The sequence below is a fragment of the Hakea prostrata genome, chromosome 8 (assembly GCF_041222555.1).
Source record: "Hakea prostrata isolate BN-2017 chromosome 8, UWA_Hpros_2, whole genome shotgun sequence".
Classification (NCBI taxonomy): Eukaryota; Viridiplantae; Streptophyta; class Magnoliopsida; order Proteales; family Proteaceae; genus Hakea; species Hakea prostrata.
Window position 1 is genome coordinate 12,508,066 of NC_142607.1, and position 19,747 is coordinate 12,527,812.

The following is a 19,747-nucleotide window of genomic DNA, read 5'->3' on the forward strand; positions in this document are numbered from 1 at the left end:
TGAGGCTCCAATATTTGCTTGTGCTTTTCTGTTTTCCTTATTTTGTGCCCTGTGGATGCCTAAATCCAGAAATAGAAATGATGATATGTTCATAATCACTTTATTAGAGGTATTGAATATTAGTTTATCCATTTAGAGATATCCTGATTATGGATATTCCCTAGGACTAAAGGGCAATTGGCTTGCAATATGGATATCTTGGATGTGTTAGGTTAGTCTTAAGAATAAAGAAGACACACTAGGGATAAAAAAAAAGAGATTATGCATGTATATAATTAGTTCTTCGCACATATTCTCAATCAAATAGGGAAAAGAATAATTTAAAAAACAATCTTTCTATCAAAACAAAAAATTCAGCAAAGCAATTCCTAGCAAATGCATGGTATCTTGTCAGGTATTGGTCACTTGCAAAAACTTTTAAAATACGATATCAATATGGTAACATCTTAAATTTCCTCAAAATAAATTGGCGAGTGAAGGAGGAAAAAAATGTATATTTAAGAGGAATAAGAGATATAACATCAAGATTTGATGTTCTAAAACAAAAAATGAAAGATTTCATAAAACAATGAACATGAAAGACCCACAAGCTTTCTACCCCAAAAAAAAGAAAAGAAAGACCCACAAGCTAGGTACAATGAAGTCATCTGGGTCTAAGAGATTTGAAAATGGTAATTAAAGAAAGCGAACTTCATTTATGAATGAGTAGAGCAAACCAGACATGGTGGTTTGAAACAAACTAAAAAGACAACAGTTCTTTCCAAAAATATTGAATTGTTCAGTAAACATGATCATCTGGAAATTTGGAATTTAGATAGTTAAAGTAGATTGAAAATCAAGAGAAGGAATGGGATCAATGGACACTGGAACAACCAACCCTGGTCAGAAGAAGGTGTTGTCAGTGTGTCTCACCTAACAGACAGATGGGATTCCTATTGAAGCAGAGGTTGGGTCAGTTTGGTCAGTTTGGTGTCATCCACTTGCTCTGTTTTGTTCTTATACTAAAAGTGTGTTGCTGCTCCATGTATTGCCCATTTCGGGTGATATGTAAAGATCATCTCAATAAGTAGAATGGTTGAAAAATCTGTTTTTTCAAGAAAATATGTAGTTGATTTTAACCTAAATGGCCAAATGACTGATACCCAATCTGATACCAAGCCTGTGGGGTTCTAGCAAGCCTTATCTATCTTTAAGCGGGAGATGATGTTGGAGAGCTTTAATTTAAGATGCCCAACTCCAGATTTGTTCTCAATGCCAAGCAATCGACAAATCATGAAGGGCTCAAGATTGGGTTTGAATTGGAGCTCAGACAGCCCTGGTTCACTTCAATGTTGAGATTCTCTTTATGAATCTCTCTGCATAAATCCAAGCCAAAATGTTTAAGGGAAATCATGGGTTTTATCTTGTTGGGTTCATGTTTCATCATGTCTGTCCATGGTTTCAAGGCAAATATTTCAATGTCCAGAGTAATTTCACCAGTCATCTAACATATCAGAATCCTTCATGTTGGGTGATGAACCAACTTGATAAAGAGCTGGAGAAGAAAGAAATATTGTGGGCCTAGAAAGCTAAGATCCAATGGTTGAGGTGTGGAGATAGAAACACATCATATTTTCATGTTTCAACAATTCTAAGGAGAATCTCCAACTGAATCTTACAGCTCAAGAACAATGCAGGTGAGTGGGTTACTTCTGATCCGGATCTATAGATTTGATCCAATCTCATTTTGAAAAGCTCTTCTCATCGGAGGGAGTAGACCTCGAGGCCCTTGATATGGTGTTAGAATGTGTCAATTTGGTTGTTCCGGATAAACTAAATGAAAAATTGTGTGCTATTCCATCTACGGATAAAGTCAAAGAGATGATTTTCTCAATGGGCACTACCAAGGCCCTGGGGCCAAGTGGCTTCCCCCCACATTTTTACCAACAAAATTGGGATACAGTTCAAGATGATGTGTATGATTGTGTAGTTGAATTTTTTAAGTCTGGAATAATGGTCCCACAGCTAAACAAAACATTGATTTGTCTTATTCCCAAGTGCCAAGGCCCCTGAGTCTATTGACTAGTTCAGACCCATCAGCCTATGTGATGTGATGTTTAAGACCATTACAAAATAATGGCAAAGAGACTAAGTGGTGCACTTGATTATATTATTACCCCTACCCAATCTACCTTTGTTCTAGGGCGACAATTTTTCAATAATATTCTTATGGCTCATGAAGTATTTCATTATATGAAGAAAAGAAAAGAAAAGAAAAGGCAAGAAAGGGATAGTAGCAATGAATCTTAACATGCAAAAAACATATGACAGGGTTGAGTGGTTTTTTATACACAGATTACTTCTCAAACTGGGTTTCTGTTAGAAGTGGGTAACTTTGGTGACGGAGTGTATTACGTCTGCAATTTTTAGTATTCTTCTTAATGGATCTGTACAGGAAGAGATTTCACCTTCCAGAGGGATAAGGCAAGGCGATCCACTTTCTCTGGCTATCTTCATACTATGTTCACAGGCACTCACATGGGTGATTCAAAAAGTAGAAGAAGTGGGAGAGATCAAGGGGATTCAGATCAAGAATAGGGGGCAAAAGTTTACTCACTTGATGTTTGCAGATGACTATCTTCTTTTCTCGAAGGTCAAGTTGGATGTTGTTTGCAATTTGAAGGCTTGTTTGGATCTCTTTTGCAAGGCAAGTGGATAGAGAGTGAACTTGAAGAAAATCCAAACTCACCTTTAGTACCAACACTCACTCCAAGTTACATAGATGGTTCTCAAGGGTGCTTAAGACACCTCATAGGGAAGGGGCATATAAGTATCTTGGCCTCCAACTGAATTTGGGACTTCAAAGATCAGAACCTTCCGAGAAGTAAAGGAGAAGGTGGAAGTGAAGCTTCAAGGGTGGAAACATAATCTTCTATCACAAGCAGAAAAAGAGGTATTACTCAAATATGTAGCTTTCTCAATGTCAAATTTTGCTTGCTCACATTTTAAAATTCCAACATCTATCCATTCGGAGATGAGGAAGATTGTAGCCAGGTTCAATTGGGGAGACCATGATAAAGAACATAGATCCACTGAGTGTCATGGAACATAATGAGTTTGCCAAGGGATAAGGGCGGGTTTGCCTTTAAAGACCCGGACATATAAAACAGAGTTCTTCTAACAAAATTGACATGGAAATTATGGAGTGACCATGAATCAATGTTGGCCAAGATGATGAAGAGTACCTATTTTCCTAGATGCTCATTCATAGAAGCTCGAGTGGGTCCATCACCTTCTCGAGGGACATGAAGGATTAAAGGCAAGATTGTGCTAGATGATTGGAAAGGGGGACATGATCAAAATCTGGGAAGACAGTTGGATTTCCATGCTCCCACTTTATAAGGTAAAAACAAAGTGCCCTTTGGGAAGCACAATTCAGTGGGTAAGTGACTTGATTGATCAAAGGGAAAGGTTTTGGAAGAGGGACCTAATTCAAAGATTGTTTTGCAAAGAAGAAAGGGATGAGATAATGAAAATTAATTTAAGCCTCTTCCTATAGGAGGATAAACAATATTGGGCAGCTGCTCGAAATGGAGTGTTCAGTGTCAAAATTGCTTACAGGGGCAATCGTGAACTGATTGAGGAAGAAAAGAAAGCAAAACCATCGACATCAAATGACAATTGCCCGACATATATTGAAAGTCATGTTTGGGAAACAATCTAGAAGTCTGAAGCCCCTCCAAAGCTCAAACAACTCATGTGGAGGATTCTAGCAAAGGGTCTTGCATCGACTGATGGGCTAAACAAGAGACAGGTTCAAATCGACCTAGTTGTTGTAGATGTGGCCGACAAGTTGAAACAATTAGCCATATTTTCTTAACATGCTTATTTGTGAGAATGGTGTGGTTTGGATCTCCATTATCCTATATTGTTCCAAAGGGTGAAAATGTTCAAATACATATGTGGATTAGCTCTTGGAAGATCTTGTTTCAGAATGGGATGAGTAGTAGGAACAAAATCGTGGGCTTTGTGGCATATATTTTGTGGTAGATTTGGGTGGCAAGGAATGAACTTGTATTCAAGAAGAATTGTTGGACTCTTGAAGAGGTTCTTAGAAAGGCATGCAAGGCGATTGAAGAATATCAGGAGGTCATGAAGAAACCGCTGAAGTTCTCTTTTGTTAGAGAAGCAAGATGCCGCCTTCTTTGGTCTCTACCTGAAGATGGATGGGTGAAGCTCAATACCGATGCATTGTGGAAGAAAGGCAGTGTTGTTGGACTGGGCTTCCTAATCAGAAATTCACAAGAGAATGCATCTTAGCAGTCTTTAAGTTAACCCATGCCCAATCAGCTTTTGAAGTAGAAGCTTTGGCACTTAGAAATGGAATCCTCTATGCGTTGGGAGAGTATCATGACAGAATGATGGCTGAATCAGATTGCCTCGAATTGGTCCAAGCCATTGAAGCTCAATCTTTTCTAGGCCCTTTTGTTGTGGTCCCTATCCTTGGAGATATTAAATTTATTCTCTCTATGTTTATTGAGTGTAGAATTAACCATGTTCTCAGGGAGATCCCTTGCTAGGAGGGCCTTGTCTTTGTCGGGAGAGACAGTTTGGCCTATATCCAATCCTTGGATCCAGAATCTACTTGTCTTGGTTTATTCGGTTGTATCCTGTCCTTAATGAAGTTCTTCATGTTAACCGAAAAAAGAAAAAATAACGGTTCTCTAATCTGGAGCAGTTTCAAATTCTTTGTACCGGTCGTCAGAAAATGATCGCTGCAGGGATGGTAATGAAGCTACGAGTAGGATCAATACGTGCAGACCCGTGGATTCCTTGTCTGGCAATTTCACAGATATTTGTAGTGCACATAAACATTAGTAGGTGTTCTTACCAAATCATTAAAAAAATCAAAATGGGAGAGAAAACCGTTCGCATCCAGAAAGTTGGGATGCTTTAGATCTACAAAAGTTAATGGGGAAAAAAAATGAAGTTATAAATGTCATGCTGATTGAAGCTTGGTTACTCTTATTTGGAAGTCAGTGTCTGCATATCAAGAAGTTCATAAGTGCTCTAAAACCACCGCATTCCAGTAAGTTGGCTATCAGTCATCATGAGAAGATGTAACCCTCCTCTACTGGACCAGTTGGGCGGTTCTTTTTGTCAATCACACAACCATTTGGAATTTGTCTGGAACACGAAGTAGCGGAGGCTGGATCTCCCCTGGCTTGCCAAGCTGCCCACATGCAGCCATCTGATCATCTCCCCTGCTAGGCCGCAAGAAGACAACACACCCTGCTTCTGCCAGAACATTACGGAACTCAAGTATCTTCTCTTCACTTGTTGGTTTGAACTGGGAACCACAGTGGGGATTGAAGGAGATGAGATTGATCTTGCAAGGAATACCCTGAACAAGATTAATTAACCTCTTTGCATCTTCAATGCTGCATAAAAAACAGTTGCCATTTGGATTAAAATTCATATCATGGATAGCTTCTAGCAGGTTGAAATAGAACAATGACATGACAAGCTAAGGCCATGAAGAACCTACAAAAGCAGAATTTTCAGAGAGGAAAATAATAACAAAAAGCAAACATTTAACTACATTCAAAATTTCAAACGCACTGACTCCATCTCGTAGGATGTGAAACCTTTAATAGTCGTCTTAGACGATAATCATGCAATTACCATGCATACTGAACAGACCAAACCAGTATATCTAAACACAGTTTCAGATAGAATTCTTCTTAGACTCTGATCTAAGTATGAAAATGCAGAAATTTTATTCCACTTTTAGACTACAGTCTTGTGTGTGTAATTTTCATTTTCTTTCATTATTTTCAAAAGAATTCTTTCTCGATCCTGGTCTTCTTTTTCACTTTCTTTCATTATTTACACAACAAATTTTAAAATATAATAAAAGCGGCACATTAAATGGTCCAAGTCGTAAGACACTCATGATCATAGGATACACCACCTGTAGTAGAAATCATGAATCCGAGTCAATCTAGAGCTTTCCCCATTACCTGCCAGAGCAGATTATGGTATCCATCCAACCGGATTTATTTTTTATGGATGGCTAAGAGCAAGAGCTCAACATTAACCTAAAATTAGATAATCAGGCAACAAGGATCGATAAAGCACACCATTGGTGTGACATAGAATAGGTGACAAATTATTGTTCCAACCTAATCTTTTTCACCATATAGATATTATAGTGTATAAATTTGAGATGCAGTTAAACTTGAAAGAGATACCATATTGCATGCTACAGGAAGCAGAATGCAGGGCTGGCAAACTGTCGCCAAGTGCAAATATCTAATAGTAGCCTACCACAAGTAGGATAATTTGGCAATTTCATTAACAGTTCAGCAAAAGAGAACCATAGATTAGGATACACAAGTATATATATGGATGACGAGTAGGGGAACAATGCTCATCCATAACATATTGCAAACACAGGATACAAAGTCAAAAGTAGATTTATAGGATCAGAACTTGCATTTATATCAATACAGAGAGGAAAGATTTCTCAAACCTGTCATTAACCCCTGCAAGCATCACATATTCAAATAAAACTTTATAGTTATGCTTGAAACGAAGCTCCTCCCGAAGAGTTTCAAGAAGCATTCCCAGTTTATATTTCCGATTAATTGGCATGATCCAGTTTCTAACCTGCAATATATTTTCTTGTGCATGTAAGGGTCACATATGCAAACATACAGACAGAGAAATGCCATTCTCAAAATGATCAACTTTAATACCTCATCTGTTGTGGCATTCAGACTAACTGCCAACGCACAGTTGGATTCATGAAGAAAACGTTTCAGTTGGGGAACAAGCCCACTAGTTGAAATGGTGACCCTGCGAGGACTGAAATGAAGGCCTTGCTCATCCACCATTATGGCTGCAGCTTTTATTACATTCTCAACATTGTGGAGTGGCTCCCCCATTCCCTGAAAATTAATTTGGCTAGACAATTAAACAAATAGAACATGCTGATTACAATGTTAACCTGTGAGGTGCATTTGGGGCAGAAAGGAGGAAAGCAAGCAATTGTAACTGACTAATAACCTTTTCTTGGGGGGGAAAAAAAAGGGAAAAAGAAAAGAAAAGATTAGATCTTGTCTAATAGCCAAGTTTGGCAAAGGAAGCCCATATTGCAATTTGAAAGTCATTAGGTTGCTTGGGTCTTCATATTAGAAATTTTTGTAATATGAGAAACAAATCATTAATGGACAGAGTCCATATATTTATGGTTTTTTAATATGCTTCAGAAAATCAAAGATTTGATTAATTCACATGACTATCCTAAAAGCTCCATTTTTTTTACTGCAGAATGAGAAGAATCTGAGGGGGGGGGAAAAAAGACCTCACTTTCAGTTACTTCTGTGCATTGTAAGTTGATACAACCCTATCCAAATGTAAACTAGACTAAAATGTTGGCAATTGCTATAATACGTATCATTTGATTTTGGAAGTCAAAAGTATTCCAATTTCAGGAAAACATAGAGGTGTTAGGAGATCAAGTCACTTGGATCCTGCACCAGTAACCCTATTAAAAAATTCAGCAAAATAGACATACTCACCATAAATACAACATTTGTTATAGAACCAACTTCACTTGAAAGCAGACGCTGGGCAAATACAGCCTGCTCCACTATCTCAGCAGCAGTAAGATTTCTTCGTAAGCCCATCCTATAAAATGCATTTAAAGTATCAAGCTTACGTAATCCAATCAAACCCATTCAAACTATGAAATATTTTTGAAAATAGGGCTCATATGTCAAGGCTAAGAACTTGCCTCCCAGTGTAACAAAACTGACAATTCATGGCACAGCCTACTTGACTTGAGACACACACAGTAGTTCTCCCTCCTTTACAAGGAATTACAACTGTTTCTATAACTAATCCATCATCCAAAGTGAATAGAATCTGAAAGCTCCTGTGAGTATCAAATCAATGAGAACATTCTTACATGGTGAAAAGAAAAAAAATTTCCAGAAGCTGAATGTGCAAGCCTGAGATTTGAATGGAACATGAAGAATAAGATATCGGAAGCGTTGCAGGGAAGTACCTTCCGAGTTCCATCCGCTGCTGTAAGAATCTTTTGCAGAGACAAAGCCTTAAATTCAGCAAATAAGCCCAACATATTCCGGAAATCTTTGTTCAACCCTTCCAGCTCATCAACACAACGTGCCCAAATGTTGTTTCCATAGAGGCGCTTCCACAGCATTAAGGCCTGGCCGGGCCTGTATCCATGTGACTTCACCCAATTCTGTTCAAGCATAGGTGTTCATAATAAAACCCATCACTATAAAAGCTTCATACTAAATGAATTTGAGGAAAAACAAATATCCATCACACATACTTCAAGCTCATCGTACTTCATCCCTTTCAGAAGCACCTTCGAAGAGTTGGAATAAGAGTCGTCCGTAATTACTATAAAATCGAAAGTCAATTTAAGATGAGAAAACGATAGCGAAAAATAAAGCTTTAGCAAATCGAACTTCAATTAAGAGAAATCCTACCAGTGTCTGAGGCATTTACACGAACAACTGGAGTGCAGGAATGAGTAGTTTTAGTAATAGAGCGGCAAGACGGAGAGAACAGAGAGATGAAATGAGATTTAGAACAAGGAACTGCCAAAGAAGTCGTTGGAGCTGTCGACGCCATGGCGAGCTTTGAGACCACCGAGCAGAAGCAGTAGGGATTCGCTTGCCTCACCCATTTACGACTCACTTCCATTGAAGAATATCACAAATGTGTGGATAACTCCACAGCCGCATAACGGAAGCTCATATAGGGTTCCCCTGTATCGGTTTTCTGTACGTATGGACCGGACCGTATCGGTTCGGTGTACCAATTCAATTGGGTCAATGCACACTTATCAGTAAGCCTACCCTCAGACAGACAGACGAGAAAAGTATAATAATAATGGACCAGTTTGCGCGTATCTTGATTACATCATCAGGGGAGACACTGTCTGCAAGAATCGAACCCATGACCTCTCCAGTGAGAAGTATACATCTCTACCACTCTATCAATTTTGCATTTGGTCTTCTTAATTTCTAGACTTCCAAAATCTAAATCAAAATTGATTTCCAAAATGTAATTTAATCCTAAAATCTTTCCACTACTCTTTCTCTATCACCCTATTCAGAATTTTATTATGATTGAATTAGAAGATAATTTATCATGGAGATAAAACCCTAAACTGCCTTATCAAAAAAATTAAAAAAACCCTACACTGAGATTTACTTGGAGCCTCTCCCAATGTCAACAAACTACTACAGGAGAAATTCGAGTGAGAGGATGGAGAGAGATACTAGTGGAAAGAGAAACAGATACTCGGTTGTCTAATGTCTCTCTGATATTAAATTTTTTTAAAAATATTATTTTCTTTTCTTTCTTTTTTCTTGGCTACCAAACGATGCCATAGTGTTTTCCATATTATAATTGCTTCTTATCCCCCCCCCCCCCCAAGAGGGCAGCTTGGCACCATTCATTTCCTTTATATTTTCTAAAAAAGATCTGAAAGGATTTAGATTTGAATATCTATGAGCTTCGTTTCTACAAATTCTGTTGGATAGTATCATAAACCCACTAATTACTCTCTACAGAAAAAACAAAAACACACTAATTACCAAAAGGGAAAATATGATAAACACAATTTAACGAAGATTTCTTTTTATCTGACTTCTCATGGAATGCTGGTATTAAACATGCAAGACATAATAAACATAATATCATTCCAAAAGGGCGAAGAAGGAGATGGACAGTGCAAAGACTAGATTGCGGCATGCCGGAACTGTGCCCCCCAAAGAAATACAAATTTCTTACAAAAGAATTCTCATTCCCATGCTTACACCCTATCGTAAAATGACAGAGAAGCCAGAGAAGTAATGCTTATTCTTCTTAACAAAGAAGTCAGTGATGCAATGCTTATTCTTCTTAACAGTAGATGCAAAACCAACAGAACTCACAGCAACAGAAATGTCAAACAAAATGAAGAACAGCTCCCAGGGCCAACACCATTTGGACTTCCTTGCATACCACCCAAATCTCAACTCTCTAACATCCCTGCTCCCTGAGCATTTGAAACCCTGCAAAAGTCCTCATGTTTCTAATACCTGAGGCTCCCTTAAAAATAATATCTCACAGTAGCAAAAAGTCATTCAGAATCAAATGGTGGAATGGAAGGATCCCCAGCTTTGCAGATGGAAGGGTTAAAACTGCCACTCGGATGGGTTAAACCAACCAACAGATGAAGGCCCTTGATATTTATTTTAAGGATATGATACATTCCATATAAGAATCTTTGCCAACAGTATTGGGCAACAAGAGCTTAAAGCTGTTAGCCATTTGGTAATACCCTGAACAATCAAAAAAAGGGTTAGCAGTAGTCTGCTTTCTGGGTAAAGCTTTGGACAGACGGTCTCACAGTTGATGGTATGTGTCCTGATGACACTTGAAGCCACATGAACGAACCCAAAAGAAAAACAACACAAAACCAAACCAAACCTTCCCATGCACAGATCCACTTAAAATTGTCAACAACACAGACAATAACATGATTAATAGAACAAAGGAGATGGCTTCATTACCTATGACCTTGCAAGGAGATCACCCTTGATAAAATCCTTCCGTAGGAACTACTGGAAGCTGGGCAGTTTTCCAGTTCCAAACAAGTCAGACAAATCCACAAATAGAAGAATTACAGAGGTTGATACCAAACAGTGCACTAGGTGGTTTGCTACAGAAAAAAGCCATATCCTTGGATCTTGTGGACATCTGAACAAGGAGAGTATCACCTTCAACAAGTCTTCCGAACACCCACTCCCAACCTTTACATTCTGCATATTCCTCTGTAGAACCACGTCAAGAAAACTAGAACAATTTGATCTATATCCAAAGTCGAATAATATAAATTCAGATAGAGTAAAAGAATGAGGGGGCGTAAACTGCAGTTGAAAAGCAAAAATTAAATGGCATAAATACTATTACAGAAATGCATCTTGTTCAAATTGTTCCAATCATTGATGTTTAATCAATCATGGCTCAAGATAATATTTCCACCATTCCCACAGGAAGACTTGCTAAACACAAATCCTCACTTGTCACCTGATTGTGTCTAAGCAGTTGTATGTATCAGATTACAAACACAGGATAAGCTTCAAAGATGTGAAAACAAGGAGTCAGGAATTTCTTAAGAGAGAGAAAAGGAAAGAACCTATTGAACTTCAACAACCTAATTTTAAGGGGAGCCAACACAGGAGAAGCTTCAAAAATGTAAAAGCAACTAGCCAGGAATTTCTTAAGAGGATGCAATAATATTGTCCTTACGATACTTGATGCTGCCAATCAGTGGTAGAGAAACAAAACTTGCAGAGATCTCACAGCAACTTCCTTTGAGAAGTTCATATATTTTGATGATATTAACTTTCCAGTGCTCTTATTGGACTGTCCAGGACAAAGATTGATACAAGGGCCTAGTAGGACAGCATTTGAAATTGGCTAATCCCTGCAATACAAACATGAAAACCTTCAAACTGACTAGATTTTTCAGAATAGATGGATGAATTTAATCTAATGTGATGCTTATTATCAAGGTGAGGTACAATCGCTGGTCATCGCATACATCTATGACAAGTGAAAGAATTATTAGATGATAATTACACTAGACATCAATTCTAGCCCCATTAGATCTGATGCAACAATCAGCATCCCCCCCCCCAAAAAAAAAAAAAAAAAAAAAAAAAAAAAAAAAAAAAAAAAAAAAAAAAAACTGAACCATGCACCACCATCGAGCACATCTCGCCCAACAGCAACAGAGAAATAAAAGGCCCCACAAAGAAAAGAAAAAACACAGAGGGGCCGTAATGGGTCCAAAAAATAAATTTAAAAACCTCAATCAACAACATCATATTAATCCATGTTGTCAGCTTGTCATAGCATCAGCTGGCCAGACAATAATAAGCAAAGGAAGCCAAGGAAGTCAAGGAATATAAACATATTATGGTTCTTCACATAATCCAAAAAGCCCATAATTTTAAGTAAGGACTCGCCTGGAGTCTGGTTTAAACTAATTATGTCAAACTACTTATAACAGTCCCAGTAAAATGTTTCACAAAAGAAAATGTGACCCCCCAGCCTTTCCACAGCAGGTCGTCAGATGGAATGCAGAAGGGTTGGGCTGTTTAGGAAATGATGCAATTAGAAGATGGATCAACGGGACCCTGTAATTTTCTAATTTTAGTCAAGTTATTAGAATTGTAGGAAGGTGGTCCCAGTTTATTTGAGAATGCTTTCACTTTTAGATTAGATAGTGTTTGATATAAGTAGATTTTTAGGAATGGAACTTTACTTTATAAAGAGGCATGTAACCCATCAATTTGAGATGGACAGATTTGAGGATTGAAAATTGAATGGAAAGGGTTTCCCAAATTCCTCCAAATCTGCAGTTCTTTTCTCTCTTTACTGCTCTACCTTTCCCTTTTGGTACACCGGTATTACCCTACTCTGTTATTGCAGAACCAGTTGAGCAGTAAACATTTGACAGCGTTTCTTACGAGTTGTTCAATGGATCTGTAACTTGAAGGCTCTCTATCCTTAGGTGAACTATTCTTTTGTGCCCCAGTCCTACCCCATTCCTGTGGCAAGGAACAATACCTGCAGTGGATGTGAAAACCCAAATTCTGCAAGTTCACCAAATCTCAATTTCATTGGCTGCTTCGAATACAGATTTAGTACAAGATCTTAGAAGGTCTGCTCTGTTCAAACTCATAACATCAAGCTCTTCACTTCAAGGTTTGGAGCTACCACCAGGCCTTCCATCAAGGAAGAAGAAGAAAGGTTCTATTTCTTAAATCCCTAATATCTGGTTTTTCCAATACTCCCATTGCTTTGTCCACTATTATTCCCTATCCTAATCTGTGTAAATTACCCCTTCAATAAAACATCGTAGCCCATTTACTTGTTTCTTTTCATACAGTTGATCCCATTTGTTACAACACCGTCATTTCATTCTAACCGTTCACAATTTACCATCTCCAATTGCTCCTACACAACTTTAATATTCATTGTTTTGCACCATGTGTTTATGATTTGATTTATCTTGCAATTGGTTGAGGCTTTTAGGCGAGTTGAGCTGGGTTTGGATCCTGGATCCACACCAGGAAGCTGCCATAAAATCTATTCTCAAGGCATTTTGAACAATATTCCAATTCAAAACTCATGAAATTGATTCCAAGTAGTATAGATAAGACTTAATCTACAGTTTCAGAGTTCCAATATTCATAATCAAGCAGTTAAAATAGAAGATACAAGAATGCTAAGCAGATCAGAAAGCATGAAACAAAGAATTTGTTACTAGGTTGTTGATACACCTGATTCATTGCATTGGTCATCAGAACCCAACAATACCCAATACACAGACTCGCTGGCTGGTTGAAGTTATAAGCATCATTAGAGCACCACCGAAATTAATCTAGACCATTTACCCAAGAAAGCATTTGAGTTAAATGATTATAGTTCAGGATAAGCATCAGTCAATGAGGAGTAAATTTAAAACATCAATATATGCAAAAAATTACGAAATACAGCAAAATAATTAATATCTAGTTGTTAACTATTATAATTCTGTCATAGGTAAGAGATTTTGCTTGCCATTCAGAGATAGGATTATTACCAATACTTAATCATGCCATCCCAGCCACAAGTTGCCACTTTGCTTTGTTCCAGTGGATGCCATTCAGCGCCAATACATACACCCTCATGGCACTTTAGAGTTCTGAAGACTTTGCAACTTTTCCAGTCCCAAAACCAGCATTTTCCCTCACCATCACCTGACATAACAAACCGTCCATCTGGCGAAAAATTAACTTGGCAAGCATAACCAGCTGCTATATGTCCTGCAAATCTCTTTTTTTTGTTGAGCTGGAATCTCTCCCGTGTGCTGTATATAAGAATCTGATTGTCCAAACTCTGAGCAGCAAGCCAATTTGAATTAGGGTGAAGGGAAATTGATGGCATTGAGTGCATGTGAGGTTCACTGATGTACTTGATAACAACAGGAATTCCAAATTCCCATACACGGAGGGATTTGTCATCACTTGACGTGACAAACCTCCTGTTATTGTCTACAAACGTAATAGTATTTACTGCACCCAAATGTTGATCATACTCTTGAGTGATCTGTCCAGTGTTCATATCCCACTGGACAATCTTCTTATCACTCATTCCAGCTAGAAGGATGCTCTGCTTATCATCATCTGGGTTGAGCTTAACAACGTAAGGGATCTTCCCAGTAGAAAATGTTGAAATCACCTTCCCAGTTTCTGTATCCCAATATTTGATGTTTTTATCATAACCAGCACTCAAAAATTTTGTCCCATCATTCGAGAAAGAGATATCACGAACAGCCTTTGAATGGCCCATGTATGTCCGCATGCACTTTCCTGAGTTGAAAACATCCCATATCTTGACTTTAGAATCCATTCCTGCAGAGAGAAGCAGATGTCCAGAGTTTGGGAAAAAACGAATTGCTGAAACACCTTTTGTGTGCCCGCTCCATGTATGAACCCACCGCTTTGGTATATAACAATGATCATTTGTGGCCTTAGCATCTTTTGGAGGAGCAATCCAAGACCTACCCTGGTAGTCCTGTTCCTCCTTTCCATGAAAAGTACTCTTATCTGTAACATGTTCAGTCTTGTCACCTCCTCCACCCCTCTCCTTTTCAGCCTTCTTCTGTGCATGCTCCTCTGCATACTTCTTCTGTTCTTCTGACAGTTCTGTCTGCAATCCTTCTTTCTTCCCAGACCATGGGCTCTTCCTGTTCTTCTTTAGCCACTCTTCTGAAGCAGGGTTGTCTCTTTCAGGCATATCAACATCACCACCTGAGCCATCAAGCTCCTCATCCTCCAATTCTTTCTTTCTCTCAAGCTTTCGTTTCTTCTGTTCATTCTGTGGAATGTTATAAACAGAAATACCATCATTTTCCTGCAAGGCGTGCAAATCACCAACATAATTGTTCCCTGATGATGCTGCAGGGTCTGCAGCATATCCATACTTGTGGAAGGTATTATACTGTTCGTCAAAGATGAAGGGTTCTATTGCTGCATTCTCTACAAATCCTAACTTGTGATTTCTCATGCCCTGGGCAATGCCATCCTTCGCATAAGGGTGTGCAGGACCATGAATTGGAGCCCATAACTGATCATATGTAGGGTTGAAACCTACAACATGCTGTGCTGGATCAATTGGTTCATGGAGTATTCGATTTGTCTTGGCAACTGTGAGGGCGAGCATGGTGTCATCAACCTTTGGAGCTGATGTCCTTGAAGGTAAGGAAATTCGAGGAGGAGATGAGTCGGGAGACGAAGGAGCAGATGAAATTGATGTTGGTTTTTGTTTTTCATCATTATCGCTTTTCTCCACATAGCTTTGGAGCAAATCCATAGCTATTCCACCAATTTCAATAGATGTCAGATGCTACGAGCCTATGAACGTGGACAATAGCATGCCCTCTTTGTATACCTGAAAATTTGAGAATACAATATCAAAAGGAAAATCAGCAAGATAAACAGGCAAGCAAATAGCATGCATCAAGGAAACAAAAGATGACATAACTTTTGTTGTTGGAGTTATTGTCAGTTTATATAGAGTCACCTAAGAAAAGGAGGTAGCAGCATATCAAATCCTAAAGTATCTCAAGTGGCTCCAGGTAAATTGCTCGTTTATCGACCTCACCAACCTGTTGATCTGGTCTGGCATTCTGGTGCAGACTAGGCAGGTGCTGATGGCAATAAGACGTCCACCATAGGATATTGTACATTTATTGGTTTTAATCTTATCACTTGTCGTGTGGGTAGTAAGAAGTAAAACAACTGGCTAGATCAAGTAAAAAAGCTGAGTATTGCTTTCTGTATAGCTAATAATCTGGTATTTCATGAAAGATCCAGTTGACTGTCACTTTGTAAGGACTACAGTAATAGAGAAGTTGAGTACTACATAATTACTCCATTAATTTCTTCAGCAAATTGGTTGAGTAATATCTTTACCAAACCCCTATCTACTCCAGACATCCGAAGGTTGCTTCTTCAAGCTAGGAGTAGGTGATTTACATGCTCAAGCTCAGCTTTCAGGTAAACCATTGAAGGGGGTCTAACCCTATGTTCCTGTGGTAATTAGCCGTTAAACACAATAGGTGGAGTTTCCTATCATGGTATAAGTCTAGTAGGAGACTTAGAATATTGGTGAGTAAGTTATTAACTATTTAGCAAATAGTTGTACGCTTGTAGGATTGGGCCTAACTAGGTGGATTACCACGGATACTTAATTGAAGAGAAACACCAGAAAAACGAAATCATAAGCTTCTATTAGCAAAACCCATCAACTAAAAGAACGTCAATACGCCCGAAATCACAAGCTTACCATGAATAGAACCAGAAAAGAACAAATTGCGTTCTCTAATCGTCCCCGGAAGCCCCAACCCGTGGGTTATATTTTCTATTTTTTTTTAAGCCAGTAAGGGATGAAGGATAAGAATTAAGCAGAAGCGAAGCCATTATCAAAAGCTACAACCTCTGAACAATGGACGAACATACAAAGCTACGGTAAGAGAAGAAGAGAATCGATTAAACCGACCTGTCCACGCAATTTAGATAACGAGAAGCGACTCAAAAATTTGCTCTTTGCGCTCCTATGGCGTGCCGTAGGTACCAGAGAAGCAAGTTCTTCGGGTTTCCCACCGGATTTACAATCGAAGCGCCCGCAAGATCTAGGCGCCCATTTTTCTCTGCTCCGCGTCGTTTCGGTGAAAATAAAGAATCTTCGTTTCAAGGGTTTCTGTAGGGGCCACGTTTTTTTTTTTTTTCTTTCTAAATGAAGGGTTTCCATAGTTAGAAAGGATCCTTTATCAAATATGCTGATCCGACGGTTCATATCTGTTGGCCTCTTTCACTCTGCGTGCACTTGAATCTGGTGAATCATTTATCACCAATGGAGGAAACTACATTTATATTGTTGCAGAAGGTTTCAAAATAAACCCTAAAAAGGGTTTATCTCAGTTAGCAAAGAAAAGAATTTAGTGTTGCAGTAACGTTATCTAGTCAAAATGAAGCCTTTATTTAACTTTGTTGAAAAAATCAAGTACATCTGAGAAAGCTGGACTCAGTATTTCTATGGGATTCAACAACACACTCGCATAAAACACCAATGTCTACAGAATTTCACAAGGAATTTAGCTTAATTAGTTAGAATACAATCATTAACTCTGATCAAGAAGACCAGACTTAGCTTGCCAATGCTTGGATAATTCAAGGATTCTTCACCTTGATTCTTAACTTCCTGGTTATTTGTGCTGCTTTACGGTGAACTGGCCGCTTACTGCTATCACACTGTTCAACTTCAACCCAGTTGATAACCTTGAGTATAAGAGATTGTGATACTTTCCTCACATCATTGTCCGTGTTTCCTCTTGATTTCTTCAGACCTGTTTCCAGCGCTTTCTCTATGAAGTCCATAAACCAATTTCCTGCTTCTGTTTCAATCTGCTTCCCCAATTTTATTGTATTACTGAAGCTGCTGCAAGGGGCTGGTTCTGTATTCTCATCATTCTCCAACGTAGCTTTGGTGAGAAATTTTCCAGTTGGGGTGGAAATTTTCTGGTTCAAGTTTATTCTTAGGGGCTTCACTGGGGTTGCCTTGAATTCGCTTCTCTCAGGAATTGCTGCAACTGATTTATACAGTGCCGATCTTCGCTTTGACAAACTATTTTCAGACTGCCTGCTTTCATCTATTGAGCTATTTTCACGAAACATGTTTGATTCTTCTTCAGCTGCTTGTTTCTTTGTCTGTGTGGCAGTTGGGGTTGCAACAGTTTCACATGTCGCAGCTTGAATTGATTCCATATCAGTCACTGCTTGCATGATTTGTTGATAGAACTCTAGAAACTGATCAAAACAATCAGCTGGAGCATCTGGTTTTGCCTTTTTTGTCAAGTCTGAAAACATCCTGTAGGAAGGTAAATAATTGGAACCTCATTAATCCTCTAAAATGCCAAAAATTTGAGAGTTGGGGGGAAGAAAATCATGAATGAAAGCAGGGTACCTGAGAGCTCGTACTAAACTTTCAGTTGCAGTGGCATCTCGTAGTGCTTGAAGAGCAATCTTCTGAGCTGTTTCTCTCTGCTGAATGGCTTCCTATCATGTGCAAAATATGGGTTATGGATCATAAAGTGGGTTGTTCTCAAATGGCCATTCCAAGAAGATCTCAAATTTGGGGAAGTTACCTTTCCAAGAACATTGAGTTTTCCAGGTAAAGACAGAGACATTGTGCCACCATGCTTGGAGTTTGGATTACCAGACTCAGGTTGTTGCTGGAAACTCCAATTGGAATTTGAGTTGTTCTGTTCTTCCCCAGGTTGGTTGATAGATGCTGCTACACTTCTTATATTTCTTAATCTGGGAGGAGGAGTTGAACTCTTTTTTTCCTGGTACAAGCAGAAGAGACATTTCATAACTAACTATGGTTCTTCAATATCTGCAAGTTATTCTTGGAACAAAGAAGTAAAGAGGAAAAATGTACCTACAGTGTTGTTGAATGGACTCTTTGGGATCTTAGGCTCTCGTTCGCACACACTCTTGCTCCTTGTCATTCTTGACGAGGCAGAAGAAGGGACGACACAGCTCTTTCTGACAGAGTCAGGGCTTTCTCCTCTTGAATCCGACATCTTAGACCAAAACCCACCTACTGACGACCTGCAAACCATTGCAGGGTTTCCATCCTTGGCCATTCTTCCTTTGATCAGTGGAGAATTTGGAATACTGGCAGCAGTTCTCATTGGACTTGGCCTCTCTTTTTTTGGGGTAGCTTGATCAAAGTTCAAAAGGACGGGTTTCACAACAGAAGGGTTAGATGAAGTGACATCAGCTGAACTATCCCAAGAACCTCTTCTGTAAACAGAGGGTTTAGAATTAATGGTTCTTGGCTCAAATTTCTCTCCTTTGTCTCTAAGATCCGTTATTGGTTCAGGGGTTCCTATCAAAGGGTGTCGACCAGGAAGAGGCTTTGTGCCTTTGATGATTGGAACCGGCGACCCAGGCTCCAATTTATCTACATAGATGAACTGACCGAGCTGCATTTTGTTGCTGAGCACGAGATCATCGTGTTCAAAAGGCAGGCTAACATAGATTGAATGGGAAGAGTCAGAAACCTTTATGTAAAAACCCTGTTTAGGCCAGAGATTCTTCTCATCAAGATCTGCCGGTACGATATCTGTGACTTGAAGAAGTGAGCTCCTGTGCTCACCCGTAGGTTTAAGTCCGGTGTTCATTCCATTGAGAAGCTTCAACAGAATTCCAGGAGCCAACGCTGCCATGATCTTGGAGGTTGAAAAGAGCCAAAATCAGGTTATCTGACTGTTCTTGGGCAGACAAAAACGATCAAGGTTCCAAATTCAGGGGGAAAAGACAAACCTCAAGAACAATTAATGCAGAATAATCGTGAAGGACAAGAAAGTGAGAAATTTACCTCCGAACATAACCAATTTGTGGTTTAAAGAAGAAGAGGGCAGCAGAAGATTTCAGCAGAGACGCTCAAAGAACTTGAAAGGAGAACGAAAACCGTCTATGGATGATTCACTTCAAGAGCTACTTCGAAATTTCGAAAAACTTCTCATTTCTTTGAAACGTCTACAGTGAAAGAAATGGATAGGAAAGAATAACAGACAGAGAGAGACAACGACTTTTACCTTCGGCGTGTTGAG

General features: G+C 38.9%; 3 protein-coding genes across 5 annotated transcripts; all 3 read right to left on the reverse strand.

Moving 5' to 3' along the window:
* Window positions 1–4,569: 4,569 nt before the first annotated feature.
* Window positions 4,570–8,731, reverse strand: LOC149006973 (Radical SAM superfamily protein). Its single transcript, XM_089166596.1, has 8 exons — window positions 8,508–8,731; window positions 8,348–8,418; window positions 8,054–8,254; window positions 7,781–7,911; window positions 7,566–7,674; window positions 6,741–6,932; window positions 6,515–6,651; window positions 4,570–5,420 (listed from the first exon to the last, which is right to left on the reverse strand). The coding sequence occupies exons 1-8, from the start codon at window positions 8,722–8,724 to the stop codon at window positions 5,144–5,146; spliced, it is 1,335 nt and encodes a 444-aa protein (XP_089022722.1). The 5' UTR covers window positions 8,725–8,731; the 3' UTR covers window positions 4,570–5,143.
* A 797-nt stretch (window positions 8,732–9,528) lies between these two features.
* On the reverse strand, window positions 9,529–16,839 carry LOC149006974 (uncharacterized). Of its 2 annotated transcripts, XM_089165190.1 has the most exons (3): window positions 16,627–16,839; window positions 13,667–15,516; window positions 9,529–11,500 (listed from the first exon to the last, which is right to left on the reverse strand). In XM_089165190.1, the coding sequence occupies exons 2-3, from the start codon at window positions 15,436–15,438 to the stop codon at window positions 11,494–11,496; spliced, it is 1,779 nt and encodes a 592-aa protein (XP_089021316.1). In that variant the 5' UTR covers window positions 15,439–15,516; window positions 16,627–16,839; the 3' UTR covers window positions 9,529–11,493. The 2 variants fall into 2 exon arrangements, with proteins under 2 accessions (XP_089021316.1, XP_089021317.1); XM_089165191.1 differs by lacking the exon at window positions 9,529–11,500 and having other exon boundaries at window positions 13,663–15,516.
* Window positions 16,840–16,968: 129 nt separating this feature from the next.
* LOC149006975 (dicer-like protein (DUF936)) lies at window positions 16,969–19,742 on the reverse strand. Of its 2 annotated transcripts, none has more exons than XM_089165189.1 (5): window positions 19,513–19,742; window positions 18,572–19,363; window positions 18,272–18,472; window positions 18,091–18,182; window positions 16,969–17,994 (listed from the first exon to the last, which is right to left on the reverse strand). In XM_089165189.1, the coding sequence occupies exons 2-5, from the start codon at window positions 19,358–19,360 to the stop codon at window positions 17,298–17,300; spliced, it is 1,779 nt and encodes a 592-aa protein (XP_089021315.1). In that variant the 5' UTR covers window positions 19,361–19,363; window positions 19,513–19,742; the 3' UTR covers window positions 16,969–17,297. The 2 variants fall into 2 exon arrangements, with proteins under 2 accessions (XP_089021315.1, XP_089021313.1); XM_089165187.1 differs by having other exon boundaries at window positions 18,572–19,400.
* Between the last annotated feature and the right edge of the window lie 5 nt (window positions 19,743–19,747).

What these genes read in the sequence shown, in the direction of transcription:
- LOC149006973 (XM_089166596.1), bottom strand. Translation starts at nt 8,724, where the DNA reads ATGGAAGTGAGTCGTAAATGGGTGAGGCAAGCGAATCCCTACTGCTTC. An exon ending in CAGTTTTGTTACACTGGGAG is followed by an intron (nt 7,675 to 7,780) that starts GCAAGTTCTTAG and finishes TGCATTTTATAG; the next exon opens with GATGGGCTTACGAAGAAATC. An exon ending in TGAATGCCACAACAGATGAG is followed by an intron (nt 6,652 to 6,740) that starts GTATTAAAGTTG and finishes AATATATTGCAG; the next exon opens with GTTAGAAACTGGATCATGCC.
- LOC149006974 (XM_089165190.1), bottom strand. Translation starts at nt 15,438, where the DNA reads ATGGATTTGCTCCAAAGCTATGTGGAGAAAAGCGATAATGATGAAAAA.
- LOC149006975 (XM_089165189.1), bottom strand. Translation starts at nt 19,360, where the DNA reads ATGGCAGCGTTGGCTCCTGGAATTCTGTTGAAGCTTCTCAATGGAATG. An exon ending in AACTCAATGTTCTTGGAAAG is followed by an intron (nt 18,183 to 18,271) that starts GTAACTTCCCCA and finishes TGCACATGATAG; the next exon opens with GAAGCCATTCAGCAGAGAGA. An exon ending in AGTTTAGTACGAGCTCTCAG is followed by an intron (nt 17,995 to 18,090) that starts GTACCCTGCTTT and finishes ACCTTCCTACAG; the next exon opens with GATGTTTTCAGACTTGACAA.